This window comes from Phragmites australis, chromosome 16 (genome assembly GCF_958298935.1).
Source record: "Phragmites australis chromosome 16, lpPhrAust1.1, whole genome shotgun sequence".
Classification (NCBI taxonomy): domain Eukaryota; kingdom Viridiplantae; phylum Streptophyta; class Magnoliopsida; order Poales; family Poaceae; genus Phragmites; species Phragmites australis.
This window is the reverse complement of record NC_084936.1, coordinates 26,230,275-26,252,845: the sequence shown is the minus strand read 5'-3', so window position 1 is coordinate 26,252,845 and position 22,571 is coordinate 26,230,275. Positions and strand designations below refer to the sequence as shown.

At 43.2% G+C, this 22,571-nt stretch overlaps 3 protein-coding genes across 4 annotated transcripts; 1 reads left to right on the top strand and 2 right to left on the bottom strand.

The window, feature by feature from the left end:
* Positions 1-687: 687 nt before the first annotated feature.
* On the bottom strand, positions 688-2,149 carry LOC133896487 (major latex allergen Hev b 5-like). Its single transcript, XM_062337114.1, has 2 exons — positions 1,945-2,149; positions 688-1,752 (listed from the first exon to the last, which is right to left on the bottom strand). The coding sequence occupies exons 1-2, from the start codon at positions 1,957-1,959 to the stop codon at positions 1,084-1,086; spliced, it is 684 nt and encodes a 227-aa protein (XP_062193098.1). The 5' UTR covers positions 1,960-2,149; the 3' UTR covers positions 688-1,083.
* Positions 2,150-9,146: 6,997 nt separating this feature from the next.
* On the top strand, positions 9,147-10,503 carry LOC133895179 (uncharacterized). Its single transcript, XM_062335347.1, has 5 exons — positions 9,147-9,385; positions 9,695-9,862; positions 9,926-10,021; positions 10,190-10,247; positions 10,357-10,503. Exons 1-5 carry the CDS (start codon positions 9,147-9,149, stop codon positions 10,501-10,503), a joined length of 708 nt encoding a protein of 235 aa, XP_062191331.1.
* LOC133896342 (uncharacterized) lies at positions 10,340-15,866 on the bottom strand. Of its 2 annotated transcripts, none has more exons than XM_062336926.1 (6): positions 15,087-15,866; positions 14,041-14,155; positions 13,784-13,955; positions 13,513-13,697; positions 12,043-12,177; positions 10,340-11,238 (listed from the first exon to the last, which is right to left on the bottom strand). In XM_062336926.1, the coding sequence occupies exons 1-5, from the start codon at positions 15,704-15,706 to the stop codon at positions 12,046-12,048; spliced, it is 1,224 nt and encodes a 407-aa protein (XP_062192910.1). In that variant the 5' UTR covers positions 15,707-15,866; the 3' UTR covers positions 10,340-11,238; positions 12,043-12,045. The 2 variants fall into 2 exon arrangements, with proteins under 2 accessions (XP_062192910.1, XP_062192911.1); XM_062336927.1 differs by having other exon boundaries at positions 14,041-14,152.
* Between the last annotated feature and the right edge of the window lie 6,705 nt (positions 15,867-22,571).

Here is a 22,571-nt window from a genome sequence, read left to right as displayed (position 1 = left end):
AAATGAACCTAACAAATAGAATTAGACAAGGCTTCAGCTGAGTCGTGCTGTAATGAGCCTAGCCATGTGGAAACTGATTCTACCCAAATGCTGTGATCCTATCCGCTGCTAGTGTTTGGGACATGCTTCTTCTCAGAGCAAAGTGATCTCAATTGGTACTCTGGGCTCCGGAGCACGAGCCTAGTGCCAAATATGCAGTAGCACGCTGTGCGAATCGAACCACAAGGGTTCAGGCATGGAGCTTTACAAGCACCTAACTTGGCAGAAGCCGCATTTGCTGTGACGGATTTGACACGTACAGGTTTGCACGAAAGACGGGGCTAGGGTCAGATTTGACACGTACAGGTTTGCACGAAAGACGGGGCTAGGGTAGAGGACGGCGGGCGAAGTGCGGAGGTGGGCGGCAAGCGGAGGACTACGAGTGAAGGGCGACGGTGTCAGGCTAAGGAGGAGGGTCGGAGACGGAGTGCGGAGGTGGGTGACGGTGGGCTAGGGTGGAGGGGTCGCCAAAGCGAGTGGAGGAAGGGGGTGCAGGGGCGACTCGAGCGAGATAGATATTATTTTGGTAGTAATAATAGGTAATTTTATCATAACTTCATAAGAATAGTGGAAAGTAGATTTTATAGAGTAATATTTTACCTGCTCCACAAATTTAAACTACCAGAAGATTATCTTCGTAGATCGGGGTGCTTCAAGAAAATATGAAATTACTCAATATGACCAGGCTTTGTCCAGATTCAGCAGTGAACCTGGATCTAGAGCGTCACACATCCCTACCTAGTACAAGAACACACACAAACCAACATAATTAAACGACAAAGAGCTCCAGGGTCCGGGCTCCACCAAAGTGCGATCAAGCCACGTCACATCAGCACTGACACTGGGCCCGGAAACCCCACAGACACAGACACGTACATTATTCGACACGCCCCTTACTACTGGGGCTCCACGTAGCTACAAGAACCGATGAACCCAAACAACGACGACTCCCGCCGAAAGCAAACGCGAAGCAGCAAAAAGATGCCGTGGCGGGAGCACGACACCCTAAGATAGCTCGATCGATCGCACGTACGCCCACTCAGCTCACTCGCTGGCCTTGTCGGCCTCGGTAGCAGGCGCCGGCGCCGGCGCAGCCTCGACAGCTACGGCCTCTTCGGTCGCGGCGGCCGGAGCTTCGGCCTCTGCCGGTGCAGCCTCGACGGCTACGGCCTCCTCAGTCGCGTCGGCCGGCACTTCCTCCTGCGCCGGAGCCGGTTCTGTAACAGCGGCGGCCGCGGCAACGGGCGCCTCCTCCTTGGTCTCCTCAGTCGGCACGGCCTCCGGCTCTTTGGCCTCGGCCTCGGTAGCGGCGGGCTCTGCCTCCTTAGTCTCGGTCCCAGCCAGGGCTGCAGCCTCTGGCTCTGCTTCCTTGGTCTCTGCCTCGGCCGGGGATGCAGCCTCTGGCTCTGCTTCCTTGGTCTCGGTCTCAGCCGGAGCTGCCTCTGGTTCGGCCTCCTTCGTCTCAGTCTGGGCCGGGGCAGCCTCCGGCTCCGGCTCTTTGGTGGCCTCCGTCTCGGGTGCTGCAGCGACCTCCGGCACGGCCTCTTTGGTGGCCTCCGTCTCGGCCGGAGCAGGCTCTGCGTCTTTGCTCTCGGCCACAGCCGGAGCAGCGGCTTCCTCCTTCGGGGCCTCCTCGGAAACGACGGCCGCCTGGACCGCCTCCACCGCCACCGGAGCCTCCTCGGCGGGCAGCGTGGCACTCGCGACTTGGACCTGCATGCACGTACGGGAGAATCAATGTTCGCTGTCCATGGGCCGCAAATGATCAGGTTCAACACGCATCAAGATAGTACACCGATCCATTTGATCGACGCGTGCAACTTGAAAGAGCTAGACGATGGAATAATCCGCCCTCAGATCCAGACCAAATCAAGATGGGAAAACCAAATCAGAAGGCGCAATTACCTCGACGGTGGCCATCGGTGCTGAGTTGTGGCTGCCGAGCTGGACCGATCTGTGTGAAAAGGCACTGAAGCTCCTAGCTAACCAGAGCTTACCAGTGAGATCGATCGGACTGAGTATGCGACTCTGTGTGTGTGTGAAGCAGTGTGTTGAAGTAGAGGGGCCATATATAGGCCCTCCAATGACAAAATGGTCTTAATGCCAGTTCATAAAGTAATGAGCAAGCCAGCCTCTGTGTAGGAAAAAAAAAAGATCGAGTAGGAATCTCACTCCCATATCGTACATTCAGGCAAGTGGCTCTGGTCGATCAGAAGGTGGCCGGCCATGAGGCTTGCATGACAGGGAAGCTAGTAGGATCCAGATTAATGTGTGTACTGGGGTATGTTTAGAAATCATATTGAAATGTATTTTGATTTATATATAATGAGTAATTTATAAAGTCATCGATTTAGTTGGTTGAGTTTTAGATTGTTTAAGTTTGGTTTAAGTATTTTGATTATGTACTAACTAAAATTAGAGTTAGAGAAATGTGTTTGCTTGTCTCATGTTGTACAGGTGACGGATGTAACCTGACGGTCGACGGCGGGTGATCAGGGCTAAACGGGTTCTCGGTGACGGACGATTAAGGAACCGGGCAGAGTTAAGGGTGAATCTAGTTGTATACATAGAGATCAAGTAAAACATTAAACGGATGATGAAGATGGCGTGTTAATAAAGTCAAGCAAAAGGGATACCGGTGTAAGTGACAAGACGGCTCGAGAGATCAAGAGCGGAACAGACTTGCCAACGGTCAAGATCATAAGACGGAGTGCACGTGTCGACATCAGAATGCTTGCTTAAGGTGCAAGCAAGTGGCGAAAAGTGCAGAGGTTTCACGATTGGACCTTAAAACCGTGAGAAGATTAGAAGAGTATATGGCAACATCCTGAAACTTGTGTCTAGACAAAGCTAAGTCGTGAAGACGTCGTAGCCATTCGATGTACGGAGCAAGAAATTAACCAAAATACCATCGGTGGTAGTTAAAAGTGTACTAAAAGATAAGGGTATTTTGGTAATAAGCTAAAAAACTTAGATGTCAAAATTTAAGTCTATAAATAAATGGATAGGGCTATGTAAGAGTTTGAACCAGCCACTTAAGCCTCTTATGTCACTCATTTGAGAGTCTAGTGCTAGGATTTTAGATGAGAGAAAGAATTAGTGCTTAGTCTATATAATAGATGTGAGTTTTGAGAGAAAAATCTTTGCAATTTGTTTAAAATAGGACCGACCTCTTTGACTAATAAAATTTATGTTTTTGCATATGCTTGAATTTCCCTTCTTCTACTTTTGCTCTATTGGTTCTCTTATTATTTTTTGCAAGTTTTGGATCTCGGTTGCGATTTTCATTTTCGTGCTTGAGCTGAATTTATGTGTTTCATCTTGTTGGAGTTAATCTTCTAGTTGCTAGAGGTATAAAATCCATGTATAAAAGTACACAATTGGGTATTAAATTCTTTTGCTTCTAATCTATCAACTTGGATGTGTTTCTTCACACAGTGATCATCTCATTGAATTTTTGGTGTTTCTCCTAAAGATTTAATTTTTGTATAGGATTGAGTTATGGATTGATTTGCTGTGTAACCTAGAGTTCGATTCCAATTATAAGACTCACACTTTGTTAGATTTTCAAATTTTATTTTAAAATTAGAACTTCCGGTTAAACTTGAATTTCTGCTGCATTACTCTTTATGCTAATTTCTACTTTAGATGCGTTGAGTAAATAAGTAGTAGTCTATCTATTTCGTAATAAATTTATAAAGTTGCTATTTACCTCTTCTAATCATGTATCTCAATCCTCCACGTGTACAGCTGCAATGTTTAGAGTAATATTACTTTTGTATTGGTTAAACAGGAGAGAGATAACTGAATCCTAACGAAGAAGACAAAGGTTAAAATTTGGGTGAAGAAAAGGCCAAGCAGGGAGAGCTGGCCTGGAGGCCGTGAGGGCAATCCTTTTGAGTTGTAAGGATCTGGTTTATTTATGTTAAAATTTATATTATAGAGATATGTAAAAATATATAGAATTTTAAAAAAAAATAATAAAATAATAAATATTAAGTATGATAAATAGATAAATCATACATGTTTCCCTCGGTCACCAGGCCAGTCAATGCACGCACTGCACCGCTCGGATCGGTACACCGTACACGCGTACGTCGCGTCAAAAATGTTGCTGCACGTTCTGCTGCAGTGTCGGCCAGCTTTGGCCGATCCTGACCGTAGATCCCTTTGGTTTTCTCACTCCATGACTAATTGCCTCCAGATCTACGCGAGCAGTAACAAATTTCTTTCTTTTGTACCACGTCGGAGAGATTGATCTGCATCGATTCGGTAGCATTGGCACTCGATGGTGGCGTGAAGGCGGCGCAACTTGATCAGCCGAGGAATGTGCGCTCGATCGAATGCTGCCATCGAAGAGCGTGACATATTTGATTGACGTGTGTAAATTACCGCAGAAATTAACTGTTGGGATTAACTTCGGAACAAAGAAACCGCCGAATGAGTGCTCCTATTGCGTAGACGATTGCGTATAGATCAGAGACTGGCAAAGGGGATGTCCAAATCATATCCCCACGCAATGATGCGAACCAGGAATAATGTGGCTGGAGCCACGTTAATATTTATATAGCCAGATGAACATCTTCAAAGAAAAGAAGATGATGAACCCGAGTATCACGAATCGAAAATATTGTAGTCATAAATCACTACACCCAGTTAAAACCGTGACTTATACGTTTTTTTTTTCACAAATCAACAGAGGGCAAAACATCTATCAAAATATCATGTTACTTAAACCCAGGAGTATGAAGTTTTACAAATAAGCTGGCGTAGTGCTTGGGCTGAGGTTTTTGATTTCGGTTGAAAAGCTGCTTTCTAGCTTTTAGCTGATAGCTGATGATTTTTTGCTATTAATTTTTTAATAAATTTTTAGCTTTTTAACACGTCAAAAGCTAGAAAAACTTTTTTCAATCAGCTTCTCAGCTTTTAGTCTATTTTACCTCATAAACTAGTTTTTCAATTTTTCAAAAACCACCCCTTCAATAATCTGTTTAGTTGAATTTACTTCTGGTTTCTGAGAAACAGAAGACAAAAAAGTCAAATCAAACAGGGCCTCAAGCTCCTTCACCTTCGGCGCACCTAAAAGCATTCTTCTCTCCTCTCTCCTTTTCAACTTTTAGGTATGAAGAAAAAAAGTGAAAAAAAAAAAGAGCCCGTGGCCTCGAATCCACCACTGTTTTACAGTTACAAGGAGATAGTTTTACAGCTAACGAGCTCATCTTTGTGGTTAATTGCTCGCATGTGACATTTGGCAGCTCCCGTTGGCACCAATAATTCCGGCAGATGGAGGGCGATCAATCTCCTGTTCGATCAACTAAACTTTCTGCGCCTTTTCCGAAAAGCTAGTGTATAAAAATGGAAGCCGGTCGCACAAGTTGTTGTGCTGCATCGTCAGCGTTGATCGACCGATCAATCGGTTCGAGCTGGCTGATCATACATGCATGCCTCCTTTCTCCCGTTCCCATGCCAGAGAAATGGACGTCGCAGAAACAACCAATCTGCTGGCTAGCCGGGGCGCCATGCATGGGTTCCACGTACTGCGTATGATCTGGCGATCATGGGGAATAATCAAAGCATCTTGATTTGTTCATCGTTTTGGCAACGGCAGCTATTCCTCGAGGAGCGGTGAACTGTTTCATACCTGTAACACTCCTATTTAACACTCAGCAGGCTAATAGTCACCAAACTAAGCAAACACATGTCCATTTACTGTAAAAATGGTTTCACAACTGTAAATTATTTTTTCTATGGACCAAATTGTTTTTATGGTCACTAGGAGTTTTTTTGGTTTTTTAATGGGTTTTTCTGGTAATTAGATGGGGATTTTCGGGTCAGGGTTTTTCGGTTTCTTAATGGGTTTTTCGGTTTCTTAATGAGTTTTTCCATCCACTTAATTTAGATTTTCTGGACGTGAGATTTTCTAGTCTGGAATGAGTTTTTTTTCAGTCAAGTAATAAGAATTTTTCAATCACGACTGACTCGGTGAGGTTAGGTTGACCGACGCGTTTAATATTTATTAAAGACGTAATGTGTTATATAGTGTGATCCTAGTTATTTGGGCTTTTTAGGATGAGAGAATTGTGAAACCACACTATCAAGGTGATGCAAATTTGATCCACAAGGAATTAAAGGCGAGGTGAAGAGATAGCTTTAAGCACGGAACAGTTCTTATCTTAGCACTTCTCTCCTTTATAATGTACGAGAAATCTGCATAATTTTTAAAAGTGTACTCTAATAATTAAATCATTGGAGCTGCAGATAACAATTGTGCACATAGTACGCCTATCAGCTGCGAGTAACAGAGTGTCGATCGATGCGTAGACAGCTTTTCTGGTGAATTTGGAAGGACGCAGGCTTGTGCGTGTCCTTTTCTTGCTTTACAGCATAGACTGGAACAGGAGGTGTGAGAATCGATGACAAAATAGCCAGGCCCTTGTCACAATAAAAATGATAAAAATAGGCAAATTGAAAGCATTGGAGAGAGTTTCAGACCTAACGTCCTGCATGCCCTGTAAGGTTTTTTATCGTTTTGGTGGCAAATCGCTGAGAATCAACATGGTCGGTGATCAGCACGGGCCCCATAAGCACGCCGGCTTGGATCGAACCTGCCATTTCCTGATGCTCGACCTTTGGATCCGTGAGTGTGTGGACGAGCAGTTTCTGAGCTTTTCCTCGAGCAATGGACAAGTAATGCTACGAAATTAAGTGCCTATATGGAAAAGAAAGGGGGGAAATAAGGAAATCTCAAAAGGACTTGGAATTCATGTGGGAAAAATCTATATGAAGTCCTAGAGGAATTAATGTGCTTCTAATTTTTTTGTTTCTATAGAGTGTCTCGTTCCGTTGGAATTTTAGAGAATTTCTATCATGATGTCGAAAGAGTCACTTGTGTTTTATACCAAAATACTAGTATATTTCTATTCCAGTGTCTATATTCCTACGTTACAAAAGGCCCTCACAGATTTTTTTTTTTAAGCGGACACGGCATCTTGATCAGTGGTGGAGCAGCTCCTAACTCCCGTGCTAATATTTTACACCATAGAAGTTTCTTTTAGCGGTAAGATCAGTGTACATAGTAGGGATTAAAATTTCATCAAAATTTTAATAAAATTTCACAAGTTTTAGAAATTTTAGAGAGGATGAAAATATCTAATTCCGAAAAAATTCACTTACATTTGAGACCCGAGGATGAAAAATAACCACAAGTGAATCCAAAATGAAATTGAAATCCTTATACGCAGTGCATGGAGTGGCATCTGAACACGTCTTCTTTTAACGAAATTTTGTTGTCACGGGACCGTCTTGACCTTGGGCAACACCAGAGGCCATGGAGTGGCCGGCCACAGAGATCATAGAGGCGCTTTATTAGAGCCGTAGCCGCCAGCCAACGCTGATGTGGCACCAGAGGGTGGCGGTGGGGAGGGACCCACAAGCAGTCCTCCCTGATCAGTGATCTGCACGAACTGCCACGATGCCCACGTGGCATGCGGCAGTAGCACGCGTGTGTCCAGATCATTTACTGTTCACCATCGAATGCGCCATGAAGTGATTCCCAATGGCAGCATCCTGTGTTAAAGAAAGAAGCATACAAAATGATCAGATGTGACGGGCCCCGGTGCATTCATTCTGACTCCAAGCAATCAGATCAACTATATACTTAGAAAAGAATTTTATACTCTCATCATTCTTGTGTTCAAAACACATAGTAAGTGCTCGTAGAGTGTAAAAAAATATAAATATTATACTTGATAATATTTAGTATAACTTAAAGTATAAACATGTGGATGTATTATATGAGCGTCGTTGAACGAATACGTAAAAAAAAATAATGTAGATAACATTATCAACTAATTTCTTTGCTAATTTTTTATTTATTTTTATTAGTAAAATGCTCATATATTCGTAACTGATAATAAGGCATGGAGGTTGAATGACGAGGGTAATACGTTTTTTATTAGATAGTAAAATATTAAAGAAAGATGTGACGTGGTAACAACTCGTGTTTTATATTGTAAATATTCTTTTAAAATTCATGTCTCTTCCAATTCTCCGCACTGTATTTTCTTCCTTCTCCCTTTCGTGTGTTATCTATTTCTTTTTTGTTTCAAACTGGCCCTAGCACTCGATGGACTACTGGTTGGCAAGACAGCTTGTTGAGTAATGGATTACTGGTAAGACAGGCCCCAAGGTTCTAAATCTTGTTAGCTAGGGACATAGCCATAGACATCAAGCCACGTTTCGAAGGGTATCCATCCTTCCTTCCTTACCTTGGCAACCTTAACCTTGCAGCCGTCAGCCGTGTGCATGTCACGCATCGATCGGAGACATTCGCCCGTGCATGGCTTCCATCGCATGCAATCCTTTCCGTGTGAGCCGGACATGCATCCATCCATCGCTTGCATCTAAACATGATCAAATAGATCATTCGGGTAGATCCAGTATGAACACGGTTCGAACGGCCCATCTACTGTAACGGGTCGTACCGTACTGATCCGCGTGTCTCCCCTCGGTCCACAGTACGGCCCGTCGGTAATCGTATCGTGCTGGGCTGGTTCGAGCACGATTTCGGTCCAACGGCCCGAACGGCCCGGTCGGTCTGACGGGCCGAAAATAGATAAAAAAATATATAAAAAATGAATATATATATATATATACTTAAAAATAGATAAAAATAGCAACAAAATTAAAAATATATAATAAAAATAAAAAATAACCGAGCATTTACATACCGAGCCGGATCGTGCCGGATCGTACCGGCTGGGCTGGGCCGTGCCCGTGCCGCGCGCTCGACCCAAACACAACCCGTAACCTCGTGCCGTACTGGTCCGACCCATCTCGACTCTAGCCGTATCGTGCTTAGACCGTGCCTACTGGACCGAGATACGGCTCAATAGACACGGTCCATTTGAACATATTTACTTGCATCGCACACCAAAATTCCAAACCCTGCTCGATCGTATAAAACACTACGCCACCGATCCATATCCATTTCACGTCAGAGCTAACCACATTTGATTTGATTTGATTTGATTTAGCTTGTCTGTCTCCATGGACTCAACCCTGCCGTGTCTTCTTCTTCCTCTTCCGTCAGTTCAGCAGCGCCGTCCATGTCGCCCAAAAGTTTTTCCGAGAGATCACGACGGCCCCGGCGGCGGCAGGAGGCTCTCGCGCGTGCCAAGACGGGCAGAGGAGGGAGAAATGCTGGTAGGTTCTGCGCGAGAGGGCTGTTCGGCGACGGCGGGGGAGACGGCTTCCGGGCCGTGAGAAGGGTGGTGAAGCTGAACTCTGACATCCAGAACCGGAGCGTCAGGGAGCTGCTGGAGCTGCTCGGCGACCAAAAAGGGATGTTACCGAAGGTAGATCATAGAAATAGCTAAACACTGAAAGATTATTTCAGTTGAAACATTCTAGCAGTGATAAGACGAGAAGTAAAAACAGAATGACTATTGTAAACTAGCGCATGGCTCACCGGTAAGATCGTCCTCACCGGTCCAGGGCTCGAACCTGGGTTTACATCCCCGTTAAAAGGTCTCTAAAGAAGACCTGAAACAAGGGGATCTATTGTTAAAAAAAAGTCTTTTTAAACAAAAGGGATTTCGATCGAATTCTTAGTAACTTAATGGTAAAAAATCATAAATCAATCCCCTTGCACGAGCACATCCGTACTGCTGCCTGCAATCCTGCATTTTGACCCGAAACATTCTTGGCAGGACATGTCCCTTCTTCTCCATGCAATGATGGTCAGGCACCATGTATCTTTCGTGCTCAAACCGACGGAGAAGGAAGCAGGTTTCGACCTGGGCATAAAATGGTCTCTATGTTTGTTAAGAAAACCCCATCAGTTAACGTGGCAAACCAGTCTCATCACTGGGCTACAAAACTGAAGCATTGGAAATAATTACTTGCAGGGGAAGAAGCTGCCTTGGGGCATTGACTGCAATGTCTCTACTTCTCACGTCTATAGGGGCCTCTTGCTCATCAGGTAATTCTAGTGTCTGACTGCATTGAACATCTGCCATTTTGTTTGTGTTTACTGTTTCTTTTTCCCAGCAAAACATTATCTTCATCTGCAGGAATATCAGCTTTAGGAACCAGGATAGCAGAAGGATGAAGAAACTGACTAAGTCGCATTGTTTTTCTGTTGTTGCAGCCAAGTGAACAAGACATGCGTGCCACTTCTTCAGGGGATTCTTCAGATCATCCAGCAGGCAAGCATGACATAACAGATTTTGAAACAAAGTTACCACTAATATAGCAACGATAACTTTGTTCGCAAAAGGCTAAACAGCTCAAGATTTATCTTTCGCTACACTGCAGAACTTGGACGCGGTAATTTCGACCATCGTGCACAAGGTTCTGCCAGAAGATACTCTGGACGAGAAGAGCAGCAGCTCAACCATTTGGTGCGTCATCGTTGGCCTGGTGGTCATGGTACTGTTCAACGCCATGTTCAGGAACTTGTAGGTTTAGGACAGCAAGACACGACATCTCCTGCTGTACAGTGGCAAGAGCTTGTAAATCATCAAGCACACGATGCAAAACTGCAAACACCGAATTCTGAACAAGGATAACTACAAAGCTTTACCACGTCAAACATTATACTTTCGTGCTTATAAGCAAGAGCACAGTAGTTGTTAGTTGCAAACAGCTATTCTTCTTGGATAAGATTCTGATAACGATCGAAACTGTATAAATTAAACGGGAGGAAAAGTTGGAACATTCTGATAACGATCTAAACTGTATAAATTAGGTATGACCTACAACATAATATGGGGGTACAGATGTCTCAACCCTCAACAAGAGCCCTAGCAATGTAAGAGGCTTTCAGGCAGCAAAAGAGAAAGCAACTTCTTACCACAAACTGCACCTATGATTATGGTTGCTGAATTCACATCAGGCAAAGCTCATCAGCTCCCACTGTCTTTTTAACTGTTGCTTCAGGACTGCTTTCTATTTAACAAACATGAAATTCGGATACACTACTACTTCTGACCCTTTTCAACAAGATCAGGCTAGACAATATGCAACAACTGTCATCCCTTTTCCTCACTACTGTGAAGAGATTGAGATTAGCCTACAGCCTTTTCCACAGGTAAGTCAGTCACAAAGATACAAGAAACACTTTCAACAAATTTGTGTCATCTCTTGAGTGCCTACTACCAGGATGTTAGACCAACTAGAGTCCAGTAGACCATTCATCTGCAGTCAAAAGTAAAGAAATCGCCAATTTCTGTGTGAGCATATTAGATAAGCAAACTAACACCAATCTGCAAAAATATGGAACAGACCTAGTAGTTATCAGCAGCCAAGGAGCCATTAAGAATGACAACAATAATAACAAGGAAAAAGTCTATTTTATTTCTCCAAACTATGCAGTTGGTGCAGAAACCCCCCCCCCCCCCCCGGGGAACTATTAAACCGTTTGTTTAACCCCCCCTGGAATCCAAATTCGGATCATTTTGCACCTTTGACAGTGGTTTAAGCTGATTAGTACTCTGGTTTGCTGACTGGACCTACCACATAAGCCGGCCAACATGGCAGGACGATTCCGGGTATACAAAACCCCCCTGCTCGACTGGTCTCGGCCAGTCCCCACCCCCTTGTCTTCTCATCGGCTTAGCAAAACCACTGTTTCCATATACAAAACCACTATCAAAGGTGCAAAATGATCCGGATTTGGATTCCCAGAGGGTTAAACAAAAGGTTTAATAGCTCAAGGGTTTTTCCGCTCTAACTGTATAGTTTGGGGAGTAAAATGGACTTTTTCCTAATAACAGTAATAAGGGCCAAGTACTGATGCAAGAAATGTAGACAGCAAGAATAAATTTTGCTCAAGTAAAAAATATTACTGTACAAAGCTGACACCTTCTATAGACACCTTTTACAATTGCAACATATTTTTTTAAAAAGACAAAACTAGGATTTGAAAGCAAGCAACTGCAAGGATTGTATGTTATCCCACAGACACTAGGCAGGTCGTAAGGAAGAGAGTCAATAACTAACCAGTTAGACCTTGTTATGTTGCTTGAAAAGGTGGTGTGACAGCAACTCTGAAACACCAAGAGCAGTTAGACTTTCACATCCAAAGAGCTGTTTAAGTTTTAAGTCACATAATATCACTGTTGGATTCGCTGGATCCTGCAAAACAAGATAAAAAAGCAAACCAAGTTACCAATCAATTTGTACTTAGCACAGATGCCGGAATTCACATAAAATTATTTTTAAGAAGAGAACAGCAAGATGGCTGTACAAGGATACATGTTTTGGATTAAAACACAGATCCTATAAAATTACCGCACTAAGGAAGCGAACTCAAACATAAGGAGAGACAGTTCAGATAGTATAGTCTTACTTTCCTCGAAATAAGAACAGTATACTCTTAGCTTAATGAAAATCTTGCACAAATATAAGCTCTATGCGTCAATGAGCCTACTGTAGAATATGCTAACCTCCAAATGCCTGAGACATGCATATTTTCAATGTGACTTTAAGAACAGTAACAAATGCTTACATTCAGATATGCCAGCATGCATATTTCAATGAGATCCACCATCTTGGATCATCCCCATGAAAAAGGAAGACAGGATGGAGGGGGCATAGCAGAACGGATGCGATATTACACAATAGATATGTCTGCTAATTAAGGACAGCCAGCAATTCCATTCACCTATTGCTTATGTTTTGGTTTATCATTCTTAGAAGTCTTTACAGGTGGCAACATCATTACTTAAGTTATGTATGAAAACACCAACAGAAAAGGAGGGATTCTATGGGACATGCTTTGCTTATGCTTCACTCTTGTCATAGGTCAAAAGAGTAGACAATAAACCAACTTGCATATAGAAGCAATCTGCACTAACTTGCATGTGTTGCTTAAGATTTAATGATTTTATAATGGGCCAAATACTATATTGAAAAGCCTATCGACCTCATGTACCAATACTTCAAGTTCAAAAAAGAAAAGCTCATGGAAAATATACACTCAACCACTTACATCTAGAAACAACTACCACATACATCTAGTTGATCAACCAACAACTAAGCCACCAACCAGATCAAAAATCTAATACAGAAAACAGAAAGCAAGAGATCTACCAAATAAAAAAAATTAATTAACCACCAAGTAGGGTACCCAGTCAACAAAATCTGTTATGAATTAGAAACATTACCAGGCATGACAACAGCAGTCTGAACTCTGAAGTAAAGGAATGCAGTTACTCATTCATGTGGCGTTTACAGCATTTACATTTTCTTCCTAATGAGATAGTAATTCTAGATTCCTATATATTTTTTTGGAAGACCATCAAGGTATTATATAAAAGAGATCACATTTCTTTTCACTTTGCATATTTTTCCATTGTTGGACACAATAACTTTGCAATGTCAACCAGAAATATAAAACCGCATACAACATTCATACTCATACAAGAACAATATAGCGCATAAAGGCTCTGATAGTAATCATCCACTAACCTCTAAATTATTGCTTTTAATGTGGTCCCACACACGCTTGACGGCCTCAGAATGGGGCATCTCTCTTTCTCCAGTCCCAAAAAAGCTTGTAAGAGCATCAGACATGGTAATTGGAAGTTGGTTAGCATCAGTTTCAACAGGAGAAATAGGTTCACTGCCCGCAGGTTTCAATTTCTTCGAATCTTCTGCAATAATTTTCAACACATGTTCCTTAAACAAAATATTGATTATTTCGTGACAATTTAGCTATGATGTGTCAGGAAACACCTACTTGTAGTCTCAAGAGGAAGTATATGCTTAGCTAAAAGCTTGTTCATCTTGAACATGTCAGTGGAATCAGTCTCAAAAACTAATCGTAGCTCCTCATTGCATATGATCTTTCTCTTATTATTAGGATCCTGCAAGTTGTTCCTTCGAATGTATGCCCAAAGCTGCTTAACAATCTGCGGTTGATTAACAATCTCAGGGTTTCTGCCATGATGTAATCATTAAGACAGGACATTACAAAGATGGGACAGTAGAATGAACCTCGGTTCTTGCCATGGTTGGTTCACCAACAATAGCTTGCAGCTCTGGCGACACACCACAGACTTTGTTTAACCCTCCTGAACCACCTTTTCGTTTTACTCCAGTACTAGTACTGCTTCATTTACACAACCAGAATAACAAGTTCAGTGAACAGACTGAAAACTGGTGAAAGATGACAGACATTTGAGAACAAGGGACATATTAATATCTCCTACTATCCTAGGAGAAGCACCCCTCGGGATTTGACATCAGGAATATTCTTCCTAGCAGACAGATTGATGTTTGCGAAATATGGTTTTAGTACTTACAAAATGTTGTAAATTTCTTTGAAGTGAAAAGACATATTCCAATATTGAAAGGCTCCTTTCTAGTTCCAGCTCGATACCTAAATGTAGTTCAATCTGCCAATCCATTTGTTAAGCACAGTGGACGTTATGGATAAGCAAGCTTTATTTGTTTCTTCAACCCGGTTGCTTGAAAAGCAAACATTTTGATGGGGATGAGAGAATCCATTATCACTCCAACGAGTTCAGAGGCTTCAATTCTGCAGGTACGGTTGGCATAACTACGGCAGAATTCAAAGATTTTCTCAGGTACACTAGAAGTAAGTCCCTTAATCGTCCATGGACATTAAATGTCTGGAACAAGTAGACATGCACCACAAAATCCCTCACATGAACCAATTGAAGCGCTAGAAATCAGTTCCTTCCAGTTTACCCCACCGGGCCCACCCCACTAATCACTCGAGTAACCGTTATAAAACATTTCTGTCCACCAGAAATAATTAAGTCCAAATCCCTAACACACACACAAGACCCTGTAACCACCAAAAAAGTATCTCTTTGCACTTAAACCAACCTCAAGCCACCAAACAATCTGAAAAGGGAACAAAACTCACGTCCTACAGGTTTAGGATCTTAGCTTCGAGTAGAAGCTACTCCTAAATGAAACCGCAGGAGTAGGCGCATCTAGCAGCTAATTGGGTAATCCAAACCCTAATTCGAAGTTAATAAAAAAAAGACGGGACCAGAGTGAGGAGTCACCACCTGTCCTTCTTGGAGACGGCCGGGGCTGCCGCCGCACGGGGACTCTCCACCGGAGTAACTGCGGTTGCAGCTGCAGCAGCCGCCGTCGCCGTCGCCGTCGCGGCCATCTGCTCGTACTGCTGCCGGTGCTGCTGGAGATAAGCCATCCCCCGCAGCTGCGCCTCGCTGAGCTGCGAGAACGGCTGCTGCGCGTAGCGTAACGACACGGGGACGTCGAACGGCGAGGCGGGGGCGCTGGGGCGGTGCTGCTGGTACGGCGGCGTGGCGGAGAGGTAGGACTGCATCTGCTGCGGGAAGAAGTGGGGCACGGCGGGCGCGGAGACGGACGCCGCGGCGGAGGGGGAGAAGGGCAGCTGCGCAGAAGCAGCGGTGCCGGCGGCAGGGTCAGGGTCAAATGGGTCTTTCCGCGAGGCGGGCTCCGGAGCCGGAGCCGAGGCCGCCGGGCCGAGGAGCGCGACGAGGATGTCGCGAATGAGCTGCGCCTTGGGGGAGAGGTCGACGCCGAGCTGCGCCCCGAGCTGCCGCACCACAGCGTCGGCCGATATCCCGACGCCGCCGCGGCTCGCGGTCTGGCGGACGAGGGACTCCACGTAGTTGGCCAGCTCCTGGTCGGACACCATTGGGTTCGGGGAGGAGGAGGGGGCCTCTCCTCTCCTCTCCTCTCTCGTCGTCGGCGGCGGCGGGAAGGCGGCGGTGCGGCTCCTCCTCGCCTTTTTGAAAATCGAAATGGGTGGGGATCCCTCCCTCGCTTCTGCTGCGGAGGCGCGTTTCGTTTCGGGGGTTTGGGGGCTCGCGGTGGTTTTGTGGTTTCCTCCGCTGGCTTGCGTTGCGGGTTCGGTCGGACGGGATACTCGACCGATGACACGTGGGGCCGAGCCAGTATGTTAGCAGGCGTGTAGTACGTTAGAGGATCGCCTGTTGGTCGGGGATAGGGATAAACGAGGAGAGACTTTCTGTAGTTTAATATCCTGTTATTTGGATGTTTAATATGGGTGACTGTGGATATAATTTAATTTTGAAAAGTAGATATTTCAAGTAAAGCTAACTCCAATGAAATCCCCAAATTTACAGATTCCAGTGTTACAGTACTTTTACGGTCTACTGTAAGTATCTCCAGCAGATCTCTATCCAGTGTTACAGTACGCTACAGTGTTACGAGGGAGCATCGAGCTGTGAATTTGTCGGAGCACTGTAGCTCCGCAGTGCTGTAGTAGTACTGTTCACAGAGGCTGGCAGTGGGTCCGGGAAAACACTGTCGGATTTCTGTAGCAGTACTGTAGATAGAGGATGACAGTGGGTTCGGATGGAGGAAAAGAATAGTAAAACGTAAGAAATAGAGTAATTGTTGGAGATAAAAAAATAAGGAATGCTGTAATAGTATTTTTTAGATGAAAATTTAAGGTAGCTGTTGGAGATGACCTAAATATAGAAGACACAACTAACAACACAACTTTATGACTTAGATATGATAAACAAGTGAGGCAACTTGTCGTAATGATATGTCTAGTGAGAGATAATTTCATATTTTAACATGTTACTATGATCAGTGATATATAGGAATATATGTGATACAATTTTAAATAGTTGTTGGTTGCACGACCTTTCGTTCTCGTTTGGCATCATGCATCGATGAATTATTGAATACATATAACTTTGGTCTGCAATCTAGATATTGCAATTACAATCGTCCACCCATGACACCATCGTTTGGAAATTCATAGAGCATGGAGAGTACATAGAAGATTTGACATATAAAAGCATAGTTTGTGGGTTCAACGGGTATGAACTTCTAATCTCTAATTTGGGAAGTGTAGGCACCTCTGAAAGTGCACATTCTTCTCTTAGCTGGCAATCTAGAACAGTCTATGGACATCGGATAGGCTAACCACCAGAGCGTGGCACCATAACTCATATTGCCTACTGTGCATAAAGGACTTTGAGACGGCCCATCACTTGTTCACCGATTGTAGATTCATCAGACGCGTCTCGCCATTACTAATGGAGTGTGCATCACAGTCATCCCTCACATTGGTCCTCTAGCAACAATCCATCCGCATCCACCAATGGTGGATAGCCTAAGCATTCCTAGAAGGGCTCTCAAGTCACTCATCATCCTCGTTTGTTAGAAGATCCGAAAGAATTGTAACGCTAAAACCTCCAGTATAACAGAACAACCTGCACACTTCATGGGCTAGAGTGTCAAGGAGGAAGTGAAAACCCAGGGATTTGCAGGAAGGTGTCACTAGGACGGTTTATGTGGAGAGAATAACTTTCGGTTCATTTCTGGCCATGACCGGCCACCACTTATACTTACTCATCAAGTATTTTTCTTTATTAATATGATCGATAGCTCTCCTACTTTTTCTTAAAAAAACAATTTAATAAACACACATACTAAAGTAAATAAAGATCGTACTACTCTATAATAATATTGACTTTACAGTGTTCATGTTTGAGGGCATGTAAAACACAGGGGATGAACAGTGACGCCTTCCATTAGCGTGACAACTGACACGTCCCCGCGTTGCTCGTGACCTGAGATCACATTGTCGAGTTCACCTAACACAGGGATAGAACCGAGAACGTCAGTATGCCATTGCTCCGTTGACGCTGGAACCCTCAAAGTCTTGAAACCCAACGCCCCAATAAAAAAACCGCCGCGATAAAGCGCAGGCCACCGCGCGCCAACAAGACACGACCGCCGCTCCCAAGTCGGCAGACTTGCACCGAGCTCGGACAGATGGATAAGCCGTACCAGTACCACCGCCCCTCCGCTGCGCTGCGCTGCGCCCCACCCCACCGCGGTGGTTGGTTGCCCGACCCCGTCCCCCGCGCGCCCACCGTCCCCAGGGGCCCTGCGCGGCAGCGACCCGGGGAGGAGCGTCTCCTGCCTCCCCCCCCTCGCGGCGCACCACTTGGGGGTTGGCACGGCCGCTCACCCGCTCGGCTGCGAGCGCGGTGGCGAGGCCGCGTCGCTCTTTTTTTGCCTGGCTACCTGCTGCGTTTCCTGCCACCGCTGAACTCTTTAACTCTTTTTTGTTGGAAAAAATGGAGCTCTGTAACTCTGACCGGTTGCATCAATGCGCATTATGCCTGGCCGAGAGGAGAAGCAGCAAGCAAGCATCCGATGGGAAGGTGAAACCGAACGCTGCTCGTCGTGCTGAGCTGAGTTTGACCTCGATGTCGGTGGCGTTTCGTGCGAAGAGGAAATTGGTGCTTGCAAGTCGCAACGTGCTGATGCAAGTTGTGTCAGGCAACGTAGACATGGGTGCTTGGGTAGACTTTTTCTTTGGAGGAGGAACATTGGCTAGAGTCTTTACACACCAAAGGGTCAAAAGGGTTGGCAATTCTAGAACAAAAGAGTGTTCTTTTCATCCTTTTTTTTCCCTCTCTGAAAGCAAGTTCTTCTCGCCTTAAAGTCTTGTTACCGCATTGAGGAGAAAGCAGTATACGAAAATTCCTGGTGCTCCTATTTCTGCGGTACGGGACCGTAGGACTGGCTTACTGCCACAGTACTCGCACCCCGCGTGGCGCATGCTGCTGCCAAACAAGGCTGTTGCTTGGTCCACGGTCTTTGCCTGCCCTGCCATGGCCTTTTGCTTTCTCGTCCTTTCCCCCTCTCTTTCCGCGTGTCCGAGGCGAGCAGCTCTGGAATTCAGACATCGGAGGTGTCGACGCAATCATTGTAACGCCAATCCGCAACGTCGTACGTTGAAAAAGCATGCTTGTTGCAAAAAGATTGGGATTCTGGGTCGGTTCTATTGTTTCTTTCTTTTTTCCCCCTGAAAACCAGCTCGCGGTGAAATGTCTGTAGAGAGCCTGAGCTCTGCAGCTGGGTGGTCAACTGGTCTACCTGATAGTTATGGTCTACCTGATAGGTAGAGTCTGTTGTTTTAAGTTTCTTTTGGTTTCTATTTTTATTAAAAACTTAAAAGTCATAAACTCAAATAAACGGATTTGTTGAAAAGTAATTGAATAAGTTAAAAAGCTACTTGTGAGGAAATAAAATAGAAGCTGAGAAACTAACTCAGAGTAGCTTTTTTAAAATAGTATGTTGAGAAAAAAAATTATTATAAAATCTAATAGCTAAAATTAAAAATAGTTTTTCAGAAAAAAAAATACAGTTTATTAGAGAAACTAAAAATAGAAACTCAAACAAACATATCTTAATATCAAATAGATACGCTTCTGGGAGCCTGCAAATAACTTGCCCCTTTTCTATGCTCCTGCGGTGCCAAAACCTTCGTCGCGTCCATCCCTTCTGAACCGAGACAGTTGCCAAAATTATCAGAAGCTCGACTGCTCCTGCTGCTGTTACTGCGTTACTCCATCAAAGAACCCGGTTTGAAGGAGTATCTACAAGAGCTGAGGCGTCAGTATACGCAATATAGCAGTGAAATACACCACCTTCAAGTATGGGTGAAAATATTCAAGTACTGGAGTACTTCTCATTTCTGACGCTTATGCTACCCGGGTTGGAACATATTAATCGACGCTTGAATTTCTGTTTGGGTAATCAGATTACATGTCTTTTTTTTCAAGAGAGAGAGAATCGAATTACAATTACAAGTCTACAACTACAACGATGCCAAGTTTTCTATAGAAATCCTTCGGAATACCCCCCTTAATGGGCCAAGCTCTAGGCTATCCCGGTTCCAGACTGGGCTAGATGGGTCGTACAATGGACCTAAATGTTCCTCCGGCCGTCTCGGCCCATCTCGCGTTCTGAGCTGCTTGCACACGAGCTGAGCATGATGGACAGGATAAGAAAGAGGAGACTTCTGGCTCAACCAGTGAGAAGAACTCTCTCACAAACACCAGCAACACTGTCAGTCACACTGAGGTCTCGTTCAAGAAGAACTCTGAAACGACTCAGATTTCAGCGTGTAGATATAGGGTCTGTTTGATTACCGTATACTCTCAGTCCGACTCGTATAAGTCATACAGGTTGAGTTGAGATATGTTAGGGAGATGCAGTAAGGTTTATTTGGTTGGCTGTATGTGTTCAGTTTGGTTGAGAAGAGATTATGTTTGGTTGTCTGTATAAGTATATGTTGTATTACAAATGAACTCACTTTTTTTTACCAAATAATCTAGTGTCGAAAATATTTTTAAAAATTAGTACATCACCGGATAAGAATATTAGTCAATTTTTTTATGATTTTTGGAGGATTTAATTAAATATTGACTTAGGCTTTTTGATCAACCTAATTAAAATGGATTGTTAGTGAGCTCTAATTTGCTCACGAAAACATTTAGAATTTTTAGATCTCTAAATAAAATCGAAAGTTAAATAAAAAATCCGTACGCATAGTATTTTTGCATCTCCCCAGCTAGGCCCAACGGAAACGGTCGATTCCGGCGTTTCCCCGAGCCTAGCTGGGCGGATGCAGCTGCACGAGCGGGTGCAGTCACGAGCGCCAACCAAACACGCGCACACCGCTCTGCTCTGCATCCGTCGGTGCATGCACGCTCTCAGTAGGGCATCCAAACACGCCTATAGGGATTGTTTGGTTTGGAGCTAAAAAAAAACAAAAAGAAATTGTAAAAATTATCATTTTTCACCTATAAATAGAGGACTACCCTGCCCTTCTATTTCACACCAGCAACACCATTCGCTCTCTTGTTTCCTCCTCTCATTCTTGTCTCAATATTCTCTACAATTTGCGATAATTTGGCAAAATTAGTTTGAATTGTTACAAAAATACGAGCCATTTTAAAAATATCATCCTGTTGTCTTAAAGAAATCTTGGTGATTTTTTATATCGTTATTTTATTATTTGATTATTTCTAACTCTGAATATTTAATTTTTTTAGTGCCATTAGACATTGATCATGGATGCTGATGATCATGATCATAATACATCCATCATCATAATTTTTTTTCTCCAAGGACTTACAGGGACTATGACCCATTTAATACCAGTGCTGCAGGTGATGATAGACCCGACTGTTAACCTCTGGTTAATTCACATGCAGGTGATACAAAAGCACCTCTATCGTTAGGATCCACAGGTGCACATGCATCGGTAAGCACATGCTCTAAAAGATGAAGAGCTGGTACTTCCGAAGTTTCGCAAGAAAGGTAAGATGGACATGCCGGTAATATGGAACTCTACTTTCTTGATGCAAAAAAATCTTATACTCCCTCTGATTGCAAATGTAGGTCATTTTAGCCTCATTAACTATTCTCTAAATATAAATCATTCTCAAACTTCTATGCACTTTTTTCTCTTTTGTTCTCTTCTTGCCCTTGTTTAATAAATACTATCACTCTCACAAATGAATGAGTTATCTTTTTCAATGCAAAATAAATAAGGGGCAACAAGGTCATTTGATCTACTTTCTTAATCCTTGTGCATATGTCTAAAACAACCTACTTTTGCAATCGAATGGAGTACCATATAAGAGCATATTTGATGTGTTTATTCATACACATTATCATTAGTATGGGGTCAAACTTTACTCACAGAAACGTATTGGTATGTTCCCGAAAGTATACTAGAGTTTTTTGAATTTTTTTATGATTCAACTGTGAGTTTATGAGGAGTTTATTACCTAACATCTTATTTATTAGTGTATAATATTGTTGAAATTGGTACTCATTTAAATAACTATGAAAATGACAATCTTCTAAGAGATCGTGTAGTTTCTATGAAATCTAAAATTTTAAAGTATTAAAAATAAATTATTTTGTTGTATGTCTTTGTCTTTATTTTAGATTGTAGAGCTAAAATCCTAGGTTTTTTAGAGTTCTTATAATTCTAGGTGATACTCTTGACCATAATTATTCTATTTATTATACTAATATTTGTTCTATGTTATTCGATGTTTATAGTAAATATGAAATAAATTATGCCATGGTTCGCCTGCAACGACCTCCACTAGCACTCATAACAAGTAAGAAGATGAGAACATGGGGAAAAATATTTGACAGAGGTTCTTCATCAAGAAGTTCAGACTCTTCATCACGACCGTCTACGACTACGAGCGCTGTAATTTCAACATCCGGAGGAGAGCTAACTACTTTCATCGATAGCGACATTATTAACCATGAATAATAAAATTCCAACATATTGCAATGGTAGCATGAGTACAAAACGAATTATACAATACTTTCGCTATTAGCATGAGATTTATTAACGCTTTTCGTATCTACAATTTTTTCTGAGGCTGCCTTCAGTCTTACTGAAAGGATAATCGAAGAGAGAAGAACAAATCTTACAAGTGAGATGGTTGAAATACTCACTATAGTAAAATATTAGGAACAAGCTAAAACGCGAATGCAACACACTGCAAAGAACACTGAGCTTCAAGCTTCATTCAAAAATTTGTATCTAGATGTTGATGAGAACATATAATATTTATTTTTTTAGCTAGATTGTACTTTTTTTTCCCTTGCTAGAAAAGTTTTTAACAAGACAAACTATCAATAAAGCTTATCTTTAGAATTAATTATATCTCCCTATTATTTTTGATTATTTA